Source organism: Artemia sp. Qi Xiang Cuo, chromosome 5 (assembly GCF_049724085.1).
Source record: "Artemia sp. Qi Xiang Cuo chromosome 5, ASM4972408v1, whole genome shotgun sequence".
NCBI classification, from domain to species: Eukaryota; Metazoa; Arthropoda; class Branchiopoda; order Anostraca; family Artemiidae; genus Artemia; species Artemia sp. Qi Xiang Cuo.
This window is the reverse complement of record NC_142798.1, coordinates 57,778,104-57,790,456: the sequence shown is the minus strand read 5'-3', so window position 1 is coordinate 57,790,456 and position 12,353 is coordinate 57,778,104. Positions and strand designations below refer to the sequence as shown.

Sequence of the window (12,353 nt, the reverse complement as noted above, 5' to 3'; positions counted from 1 at the left end):
GGGGGTTGTGTCGACCCTAGAGTCTTAATATCTGATGGTTGAACTGTTTTTAACAAAATGATCACCTGAAATTTTTATCGGATGGGTTTATCTATCCGAAACACCCAAAGGCGTGGAGGGCGGGAGGGGCTAGTTGTCCACCGACCTTTTTTCACTCTGTGAAAATGAACTACAACTTTTAATTTCCATTCAAATGAACCCTCTCTGAAGTTTATACGAGCATACCTTCCCTCAGAACCATATATGCCCCCAGAGCAATACTTACAACACCTGCCCGGGCCCTGGCAGGGGGTGTCGACACAGGAGTTTTTCTTATCTGACCTTTGAACTATTTTTAACAAAATGGCCATAAGTAAAGGAGTTTTGTTATATGATCTTTGAACTATTTCTAACAAAATGGCTACCTCAAATTTTTATCAGATGTATTTGGGGAAAAAGGGCTTGGGGGGGGGGGGGGGGGGCAGTTGCCCTCTGATCACTTTTGACTTTTAAAAAGAGTGCTAGAACTCTCGATTTCCAATCGAATGAGCCCCCTCTTAATTTTATATGACGACGCCTTCTATCTGATGTGCCTCTGTAAAAAAAATAAATAGAGTGTGTGGGGGGGAGGATAGCTTCCGGCCAATTACTTTTAAAAAGTGAATTAGAACTTCCAATTTCTAATCAAATAAACCCTCTATGAATTTTATACGAGCGTCTCTTCCATCACAACCATATATGCCCCAGGGCATAACTTACAACGCCTACCCCTGGGCCCTGGAGGGCTGTGTCGACACCGGAGTTTTTTGTTATCAGAACTTTGTGCTATTTTTAACAAAATATCTGTCTCAAAATTTTTATCTGATGCATTAGGGCGTGGGGGAGGGGAGGGGGGGCTATTTGCCCTCCGATCTCTTTTGACTCTTAAATAGTGAAAAAGAACTTTCAATTTCCAATCAAACGAACCCTCTCCGAAGTTTATACGAGCATCCTTTCCGTAAAAACTATATATGCCCCTAGAACATTACTCATAACGCCTGCCTCCGGGCCCAGGTGGGTTCTGTCGACGCAGGAATTTTACTTATCTGACCTTTGAACTATTTTTAATGAAATGACAATTATAAAAATTTGATCGGATGGGCTTGGGAAAAAAGGGTGCGTGTGTGGGGGGGCTAATTTCCCACGGATATCTTTTTACTCTTAAAAATTTAACTAGAACTTTCATTTTCAAATCAAATGAACCCCCTTTGATTCAATTTCCAGTTTATATGAGCATCCCATCCATAAGAACCATAAACGCCCCCAGGACAACACTTACAACGCCTATCCCCCGGGCTCTGGGGGAGGGGCGTTTTTGTTATCTAATTTTTGAAATATTTCCAAAACACTGGCTATCTCAAAATTTGTAGCGGACGGGTTTGGGGAAAAAAAAGCGTTGGGGGGAGGGGGCTAGTTTAACTCCCTTGACTCTTAAAAAGTGAACTAGAACTTTCAATTTCCAATCAAATGAGCCCTTTATGAAGTTTATACGAGCATCCCTTTCATAAGAACCATACATACCCTTAGGGCATAACTTAGAACGCCTTCCCATGTGCCCTGGGGGGTTCTATTGACACCAGATTTCTTCTTATCCGACCTTTGAACTATTTTTAACAAAATGTCTATCTCAAAATTTTCATCAGATGGGTTTTGAAAAAGAAGACGTGGAGGGAGGGGGGGCTAGCTGCCCTCGAATCTCTTTTTAATATTAAAAAAATGAGCTCGAACTTTCAGTGTCCAATCAAATGAGCCCTCTCCGAAGCTTATACGAGCATCCCTTTCCTACGAACAATATTTGCCCCAGGGCATAACTTTCATGAGCCCTGGGGGGTTGTGATCACACCTGAGTTTTTATTATCTGACGTTTGAGCAATTTTTAACTTTATGGCTATATAAAAATTTTTATTGGATGCATTTGGGGAAACAGGGGCGTGGGGGGGGGGGGCTAGTTTCCCACTAATCTATTTTGACTCTAAAAAACTGAACTAGAACTTTCAATTTCCAATCAAATGAGCCCTCTCTGAATTTTTGACGAGCATCCCTTCAATAAGAACCATATATTCCCCCAATGCATAACTTACAACACCTGCCCTAGGGCCCTGGGGCGCTGTGTTGACCCCTGAGTTTTTGTTACATGGTCTTTGATTTATTAAAAAAAAGAAGCTATTTCAATGTTCTTATCGGATGGGTTTGAGGAAAAAAGGGCGTGGAGGGGGGGGCTAGGGGCCCTCCAATCTCTTGACTCTTAAAAAGTGAACTAGAACTTTCCATTTCCAATCAAATGATCCCTCTTTGAAGTTAGCACAAGCATCCCTTCCAAAAGACCCATATTTGCCCCCAGGGCATAACTTACAACGCCTGCCCCCGGGCCCTGGTGGGTTGTGTCGACACCGAAATTTTTGTCATATGATATTTGAACTATTTTTAACAAAATAGCTATCTTAAAATTATTATTGGATGCATTTGGAAAAAAGGGGAGCTGGTTAACCTCCGATATCATTTGACGCTTAAAAAGTGAACTAGAAATTCCCATTTCCAATAAAATGAGCCCTCTCTGAAGTTTATCCGAGCATTCCTTCCATAAGAAGCATATATGCTCCAAGAGCATAACTTTTAACCCTTGCCCTGAAGAGCGTAGCAGGAGTGTCCTGCTAAAAAATATAATTTCCAGAACTTTCAACTACGTTGAACAAACTAGCTATACCAAAATTTTGATTGGATGTGTTTGAGGATATGGTGGGCGTGGAAGGGGTGTCAGTTGCCTTAGAATCACTTTCGACTATTAAAAAGAGAACAGGCCATTTAAATTTCCAGTCGAATGAGCCCTTTCTGAAGTTTCTTCGACAACGTTGTCTATACAAAACCTTATATGCCCCCAGGGCATAACTTACAACCCTTGCCCTGATGGCTGTGAGGGAGTTGTCATCTTCAAAGACATAATTTTCAGAAATCAAAACTACGTTGAATAAAATGGTTATCTCAAAATCTTGATTGGATGTGTTTTGGGAGATGGTGGGCGTGAGACGTGGGTTAGTTACCCTCGAATCATTTTCGACTATTAAATAGGGCCCTAGCCCTTTGAATTTCCAATCGAATGAGCCTTTTCTGAAGTTTCTACGACAACGCCTTCTATAAAAACCTTATATACTCCCAGGGCATAATTTAAAACCCTTGCCCTGAGGGTTGTGGGGGAGTGTCCTTCTCAAAAACATCTTTTCTATCTGGAAATCAACTACGCTGAACAAAATGGCTATCTGAAAATTTTGAGTGGATATGTTTGGGGGAATGATGGGCGTAGGGGGGGCCTAGTTGCCCTCCAATCACTTCCGACTATTAAAAAAGGCTCTAGCCCTTTGAATTTCCAATCGAATGATCTTTTTTTTGAAGGTTCTACGACAACGCCTTCTATAAAAACCTTATATGCCACCAAGGCATAACTTAAAACCCTCGCCCTAATGGTTTGGGGGAGTGTCCTCCTGAAAAACATATGTTTGATGAGTGAATCAACTTCGCTGAACAAGATAGCTATCTCAAAATTTTGATCGGACGTTTTTTGGAAACTAGTGAGCGTGAGGGGTGGGGGGGGGGGGTGGGGGCTAGTTGCCTTCCAATAACTTTTGACTATTAAAAAGGACACTAGCCCTTTGAATTTCCAATCGAATGAGCCTTTTTTGAAGTTTCTACGACAACACCTTCTATAAAAACCTTATATGCCTCCAGGGTATAGCTTAAAACCCTTGTTCTGCGAGTTGTGGGGGAGTGTCTTACTCAAAAGCATATTTTCTATCTGGAAATCAACAACGCTGAAGAAAATGGCTATCTCAAAATTTTTATTGGATGTGTTTGGGGTAATGATGGGCGTGGGGGGGGGGCTAGTTACCCTCCAATCAATTTCTACTATTAAAAAGGGCACTATAACTCTTGATTTCCAATCGAATCAGCCCCTTTTGAAGTTTCTACGACGACCCCTTCCATATGAAGTGCCTCTGGAAAAAAAAAATAAAAAAACAGTGGAGCCGTATGGCCTTTACTATAGGCAACGCTATAGCGTTGCCTCTGTTGATGTTATGCATAGCATAAATAAGACTGTTGAGTTTCCAACACAACAGTTTTCTATATAATATAATGTCTGTTGAAAGGCCCAAAAAATGGAGATTTGAAGTTCCACTTACTATAAATGATGATTCTTTGGAAACAACACCTGAACTATCAAACGTGATAAGATGTGAAATTCGATAACCTGGACCATCAATTCTGACAACACCAGTACGGACAGTTAAAGCAAAGGCCATTACTAAATTGTGTGAAGTAATCAAAATCCAAAAACGTGTCAAAAATGAAAATGAAGAACAAAGACACTGGCGGTTAGAAGATATGTAAAAACGACAGTTAGAGCGTGTTAAAAATGAAAATAAAGAGCAAAGACACACACGATTAGAAGACATACGACACCGAGCAAGTGAACGAGTCAAAAATGAAAATGAAGAGCAAAGACATATACGGTAAGAAGAAAAGCGATGGCGTGTCAAAAATGAAAAGACACGTGGTTAGAAGACATGCGAAACCTAGCATTTGAGCATGTCAAAAGTGAAAATGAAGAACAAAGAAACACGGTTAGGAAACAAGCGAAACCGAACATGTGAGCGAGTCAATGAAAATCAACCTGGACAGCGTGAATCACAACGTGTCAAAATTGAAAATAATAGCGATGATGATTGGGTTTGGGACTTTTACATGGAATTTGTTTTGTTTTACGCAGTTCAAATCTACCCTCCGTCTAAAAGCTCTTTAAGATCAAACTTTAAGAATTTATAGGGAAAATATTTGCATCCAAGTGTTGCAAGAAGATTTTTTTTGGCCACTTGAAGTTATTCCGGATTTTTGTTTCTAACATTGTGTTTTTCAGTTTTTCTAATTGTCTTCTTCGGAAAAGAATGGGGCTAAAGAATCCAATTTTTTTTTTATGTTTACATAGTGATCAGATTCTGGTTTGGAATGACAAAATAAATCTGGCTACACTTTAATGCTAAACACCTATGATACAACAAAAAATGATTACAGAAAGCACAAATTTACGATGCATTTAGGGCTAGCTGAAAGAAAAGTAAAACTATTATATAAAAAGTAAATTACCATTGTAATATAGTGGTACCGATGCCAAACATAAACCCAAGGGTAACTTCAGTTAAGATTAAGCCAATAATTTTTTTGCAATTCAAAATCCCTAATATTGAAGTAAAACTGATAGTGTCAATCAAGGGCTCATGATTCCTAAGTAAAATACTTTCTTTTCTTTCAGGAAAAATCCCAGCAATAAAGGCTACAGCTCCCCAAAGAACAGCAGAGACAAGGAGATAACTACCGTTGCTGGTAGTTTCAACTATGATTCCACTTAAACCACTGAAAGTTGTGAAGCCTATTATTCCAGCGAAAAGGCACGCTGTATTTTGCAGGCACATTCCCGTTGATGATGACTCTTTGACACCTAGAGGCTTAATAACAATTGAATCTTCACTATTAAATGAGGCTCGAGTTAACCGCTTTCTAGGATCCTTCATACTTCCCTTTTCCATTTTCTTCGAGAAAAACATTCCTGGAAAAAAAAAGTTTCTTAGCTTCGGAGAAGTTTGCAGAAAAAAAAAGAAAGATAGAAAGAAACGAGAAAAAAGAGCGAGAAGGAGGGAGTGGGAGTGGGAGAGAGAGAGAGAGAGAGAGAGAAAAAGAGATTACCATCTATGAATGAAAATTACGTAAGAATTGCCCAATAAATTAGTCCAACACTGATTTTCGTCTGTAGATGTGTTGCATAACTTAATAGGTAATCTAAGGTTCTCATGTCAATTTCACATTTGAAAGCAGTAATATCCAAAAGATGAACAGTGTGATAATGCTGCAATTATTGGACTAATGATCAAACGTTTTATGCATATAATTTGGACTTGAACATAGATACGAATTGTTTATATATTTGCAGCTCGTGCTGAAGGGTGAGTACAATAATAAAATTTATTAAAGTGATTGAAGAATTCGTTACCCTTATTATAGCCTTCAATTGCCTATTTCTTTCACTTCACATAACAGAAAAGACCATTTAATCTGTTTTATCTCCAGGAAGAAGTTTAAAAAGATTGTAAACCGAAAGATATTATTCAGGATGGTATTTCGAACAGTTCGTAGTAACGAAATCATTGTCACCCCCTTATGCGCGACCTAGTAAAGAAGGAAATCTAGCCCATAGTAACCAAAAATTTAAGAACGTATATAGAAAAAATGTAAGTAAAGAGCGACCAAAAGAAAGCTGAGTAATGCCAAAATTCTAAAATCATAATTTTTGAAAAAGTATATACGTCAATAGAATCTTAATTTTATCATGATTCCAAATATATATTACATTTTTATTAAATTTAAATGAACAAATTGAAAGTTATTATCACAAATAAATTCAATCAGTTTCAGGAAAAGAGGAGAAAATGATCCCAAAAAGTTTTGACGACGATGAAAATTTCGCCATCAAATTTTGATGTCCAAGGGCCCCCTAAGAAAATTTTTTATGTCCGTAACAACGATACTCTGATATTTATTTTTCGCGCGTGTTTTTTTTTTTTTTTTTTGTGGTGTTGTTCACCAGAGGTGATCATTTCCAACCATGGGGCGTTTTGCCCAGGGGCCAGTCATAGATAAAAATGGCATCACATCAAAGTTTCTTGCATGCCATTTTAAAAAAAGGTAGAAATGTAAAAAAAAAAAAAAATCGAAAGTAGCGCAAACAAAAGAGCCCCTGGGGCAAAGGCCCGACCTTTTGAATAAAGGTAAGCCTATTGTGACATTTCAAGTTCGATATTAAAAACAAGTGCAACTGAAGGACTGTAAGCCCTCATCATCTTTACATTTAACCAAAACTACAGGCAGGGAGGCTGATTGAGTCATACTGTTGATTTTAATCTCATGCCTATTTATTTTTGTGTCATATTCAGGGTAATTCAGCGAGTTGTCTTCAAAGACATAGTTCTTGTATTCTGCATTTCAATCCTTCTCATTGGACTTACTATTTTTCTGTCGGTCTCACATCATGTTTTGAAACGATGGGACAGAGGATCACTTTCTGTGACATTGTGTCTTGAGTATATCATTTTTTAGGTATAATAAGCTTTTCCAAAATAAATCAAATACGATTTGTGCTCAGCACAAAACGGCTTTCTGCATGGATCAAAAAAGCTCGTAGTCTTCCGTCTTGGATTGTGTGGACAAAACTAACGGTTGGTCCTTGCCTTCTGCTGAACCTGCACTTGGATATTGTACGTTCGTGTTGGGGAGATTCACAATCATTGCACGGAGCTAGCAGTTCAAACCAGGCTGCAGATGAGGCTTCACAAGTTCATCATTTAGAGCCGTCGTATGAGCCCGTTGTGGAAATATTTTTTGGCCACAGCAATGCATGTTATGTGGGTAGATTTAAAAAAAATCTAAGCATACCAATTAAGAAAAATTAAGCAAGATCATCACTTGGTCATTTTGCTCAAACTCATCGTAGAACACACTATGTCAATAGTGTCAATTCTTACTTTTTCTAACTTTAAATTTAGTTTAAACTTTAAATAGGGTTTATCAGTAAATCTGTTCACGACAGCCCCTTCATGTTAAATTGAAAATGCAGAAAAGGCCTCCTCTTCCTTTTGACAGTTCTCAAACCAGATCAAAACAGAACATATAAGCGACAGGCACTTGTATCTCATATTATCCAGTTCAGGTGACGTCTCCTTCTTATTTTCTCATATTATTCCAAAGACTTTCAGATTGCTAGTACCTGCAGAAGCTCTTCTTCTTGAGGAATGCTCCTAAACCAGTTGTCTGTGGCGACGCTTCGATCGCTTGTATGCAATGTCTTTTTAAGATCTTTTGCAAACTACTCAGCCAAACGAAGTCCCCTAATATTAGTAGCCTTCCCCGCATATGGACTTGCATCAACCATGTCTACTAATTGGTTCCTACTTCGTTCATCATCACAATTTGTGCGTCGTGACTTGTTCATTTGGTATGTAGCTTAGCCGTGGAAGTTTTACCCAATAACCTACATTAACTCCTCACTGGTTGGTATCAAAAGTACGACGGGTATAGAATCCATGTTGCCATGGGCTAGTACGAGAATACAAGTGACAATGGCTTCCAGATCAAACAGAAAATTGCTAAATATTACTGAGAATAGTTTCGTGGGGTATGATTTAACCCCTATTAGTGTTCAAGAGTTAAGTTATCTCAATGAGGCAGTGACCATTTCCTGCTACGTACAGTTGATTAGAACAAACTTTCAATTTTAAAGGCTAATTAAATTAGTATTGTTATATTATGTTTGCATGTAAAGTTTAATGTTAGTAAATACAACAATAATAACTAATTATTTTATAGATTTTCAAACAGTTCGTGGTAAGGAACCAAGTAAGTAAGGAGCGACCCGGCTCAATAATAACCAAAACTCTATAAAACCGAATTTTGATACCAATAGATACATCAAAAGAATCGGATTTTTATGCTGATTTTACATATATAAGTTTCATCAAGTTGACCAATCAAAAGTTACGAGCCTGAGAAAATTTGCCTTATTATCAAAAAAAAAAACACACCCTAAAAGTCTTACAATCTTAATGAAAATCACACCATCAGATTCAGCGTACCATAGACCCCTACAATGGAGGTTTCAAGCTGTGGAATGTTGAATTTTTTGCCAGAAGAAAGATCAGGGATGTGTGTTTATTTGTTTTGTTTTTCTTCCCAGGGGCGATCGTATCGACCCAGTGGTCCCAGAATATCGCGAAAAAGCTCATTCGAACTAAAATTGAAAGTTCTAGTGCCCTTTTTAAGAAACCAAAAATAGGAGGGCAACCAGGCCCCCTCCCACGCTCATTTTTTTCCCAAAGTCACACGATCAAAATTTTGAGATTGCCATTTTGTTCATCATAGTCAAAAAATTTAATAACTATTTCTTTGGCGATGACTTAATCCCTCAGAGTCCCCGGGGGAAGGGATGCAAGTTATGAACTTTGCCCATTGTTTACATATAGTAGTGGTTATTGGAAAATATACAGACGTGTTCAAGGAGGATTTTTCTGGTGCGGGAGGGGGTTACGTGGGAGGTTTTTTCCATGGAGGAATTTTTCATGGGGAAGGGAATTTTCTATGCCAGATTTCCCAGCATTATTTAAAAAACGATCAGAAATTAAATTAAAAAACAAGTTTTTTCAACTAAAAGTAAGGAGCAACATTAAAATTAAAACGAACAGAAATTATTGCGTATATGAGGGGCTGCTCCCCTTAGTCAATACCTCGCTCTTTACGCTAATTTTTTTTTAGTACTTTCAAAAGAGCTATTTATTCTAATTAAACGGCCTTTTATGATTCAGGGGTCTTTCTTAAAGAATTGAAACAAAATTCAAACTTTAGCGTAAAGACCGAGGTATTGACTAGGGGGTGAACCCCCTCATATAGGTAATATTTTTTATATAAGTAATAATTTCATATAAGTAATAAGCTTTTGTCTGAACTATTGATCCCTTTATTCCTCCGTTTTATAGATTATTAACAGACATTTAAATTCAGCAGAACGAAGAGTAGTCTAATCCTTTTAGGATATCCCTATACACAGCATAAGTCCATTAAAGTAGAAAGTAAGGATAGTAGTTTGCTTGGTGAGGAATCAGGAGTTAAACAAGATTGTTTGCTACCCCTAATAGTAAAAATTGTAGATGCAGTGAAGAAATAAAAAGTAGAATAGCCCAGGCACAGTCTGTTTCTTCGCTGTTGAAAAAAGCTGGAATAATAGAAAGATAACTTTTCCAACTAAGGTTATATTACCGCAAGCTATGGTCACAACACAGGTTAAGTATAGTTCTGAAATGTGGGCAGTTTAAAAGGTTGAGAAAACAAGCTATCTAGTTCTAGAAGAATTACTTAAAGACAGCTTTAAGTACCCATTTGAATTACCCACACGATAAATGTAGTTCGATTCCACTTTCTAGGGTTATGGTAAAAGAAAGATAAGGATGGCTAGACCAAGTGAGGAAAGATTGCTATTTCACATCTAAAACCAAAGTTCTAAAATTTTCTACTCAATGTGAACATGCAACGTTCATATTTTAGATAACACCAGCCTGAAGTAATAGCCCATCGCCCGTGCCATCGCCCTATGTTCAGTGTTGCCCAACTGTGAAGAAAACATCCCTCGCCGATCGCCCAATCTTTCAAATTGATTACAGTGTTGCCAAATTTTGTCTCCTTTAGCTTAAAGGACTATAAAAAATACTTTAACACAATTGACTCACAGCAGAGAAGATTCTAAGGGCTCAGACACTACTTTTTGGGACTAAACCTTATCTGCTTGATTAGTAGCTCATTTTAAAGCCCAATTTTTCACTGATTCATAATATATACGTCTTACCAAGTTTAAAATTCTTGAATTCTATTTAGTTCCCAAATAAAGTTTTTTTTAAGAAATTCAAAACCCACGTTTTACAAAAAGCGGCCGATGGCGTTACTTTGCCTCATTATATCCTATACCGTGTTTTTATGAAGTGAAAAACAATTTGACGTAAAAATAGCGTAATTTTTAGTATTTTTTTAAGTGCTATAGCTCTTTGTGATTTTTTCATTTAAGTAGAGTGATTTTCTTGTTGTCTTTGTTTTAAAATTGCAGCCATAAGGTCAAAGAATGAGAAAAAGGTTCCTATTCTTCTCAAAACGTGTAGTACTATCATCAGACGGATGACACGTTTCAAATGAGCTGTCACTCGCAATAAAGCGGAGCACAATCACAATTGACTCACAGCAGAGGAGATTCTAAGGGATCAGACACTACTTTTTGGGATTAAACCTCATCTGCTTGACTAGTAGCTCATTTTAAAGGCCATTTTTCTCTGATTCATAATATATACGTCTTAGCGCGTTTAAAAGTCTTGAATTCAATTTAGTTCCCAAACAAAGTTTTTTTAAGAAATTCAAAATCCTTGTCTTACAAAAAAGCGGGCGATGGCGTTGCTTTGCCTTGCTTAGGCTTATTATGTCCTATAGAGTGTTTTTATGTAATGAAAAACAAATTACCATAACATTAAACATTTCTGTTCTCGCTAAACCTCTTTGTGAGTTCATCATTTAATTCGGATAATTCTCTTACAATATGATTCTGAAAATTACAACCATTTGGTCAAAGAAAGAGAAAAAGGTTACTATTATTTTCAAAATGTAGAGTGTTATCGTAAGGCGGATGATACGTTTCGAATGAGCTCTCTCTCATCAAAAGTTAGAGAACAATCATAAGTGACTCACATCAGAGGAGATTCTAAGGGACCAAGCACTACTATTTGTGACTAAATCTTATCTGCTTATCTAGTAACTCATTTTAAAGCGCATTTTGCGCTTATTGTATGTATTCATGCTTTTAAAAGTTTTTAATTCAATTTATTTCCCAAATAAAGTTTTTTTTTTAAGAAATTAAAAATCCTTATCTTACAAAAAAGCAGGCGATGGCGTTGTTTTGCCTTGCTTTGGCTTATTATGTCCTATACATTGTTTTTATGAAGCGAAAAACAATAGGCCTTAGATTTAAAATAACATTCAATATTTGCTCCACTGCTACAACATTTTGGGGCTTTTTTATTTAACCAAGATGATTTACTTATCACTCTAGGCTTAAAATTCCAGCCATAAAGTCAACGAATCAGAAAAAGGTTCTTATTAGTCCCGAAACGTTTAGTGCTATCATCAGACAGATGAGATGTTTCAAATGAGCTGTCTCTCGCCACAAATCGGAGCACAATCACAATTGACTCACAGCAGAGGAGATTCTAAGGGATCAGACACTACTTTTTGGGACTTAACCTTATCTGCTTGACTAGTAGCTCATTTTAAAACCCATTTTTCTCTGATTCATAATATATACGTCTTGCCGTGTTTAAAATTCTTGAATTCAATTTAGTTCCCAAATAAAGTTTTTTTTTATGAAATTCAAAATCCTTGTCTTACAAAAAAGCGGGCGATGGCGTTGCTTTGCCTTGCTTTGGTTTATTATGTCCTATACAGTGTTTTTATGAAGCGAAAAACAATAGGCCTTAGATTTACCATAAAATTCAATATTTTCTTCATTGCTACAACTCTTCGTGACTTTTTCATTTAACCAGGGTGATTTTCTTATCGCCCTAGTCTTAAGATTCCAGCCATAACGTCAAAGAATGAGGAAAATGCTCCGAATCTTCTCAAAATGTGTAGTCCTATTATAGGGTAGATTAGATGTTTAAAATGAGCTGTCAATTACTAAAGGTTGGAGAATTATCACAATTGACTCACATCAG

General features: G+C 37.2%; 1 protein-coding gene across 6 annotated transcripts in view; it reads right to left on the bottom strand.

The window, feature by feature from the left end:
• Positions 1-12,353, bottom strand: part of LOC148952312 (uncharacterized) — a 233,018-nt gene that overhangs the window by 82,491 nt on the left and 138,174 nt on the right. For all 6 annotated transcript variants that reach the window (XM_089088923.1, XM_089088924.1, XM_089088926.1 and 3 more), the window contains one exon: positions 5,152-5,611. In XM_089088923.1, the coding sequence (XP_088945049.1) occupies positions 5,152-5,611 (460 nt within the window). The remainder of the gene's footprint in view (positions 1-5,151; positions 5,612-12,353) is intronic.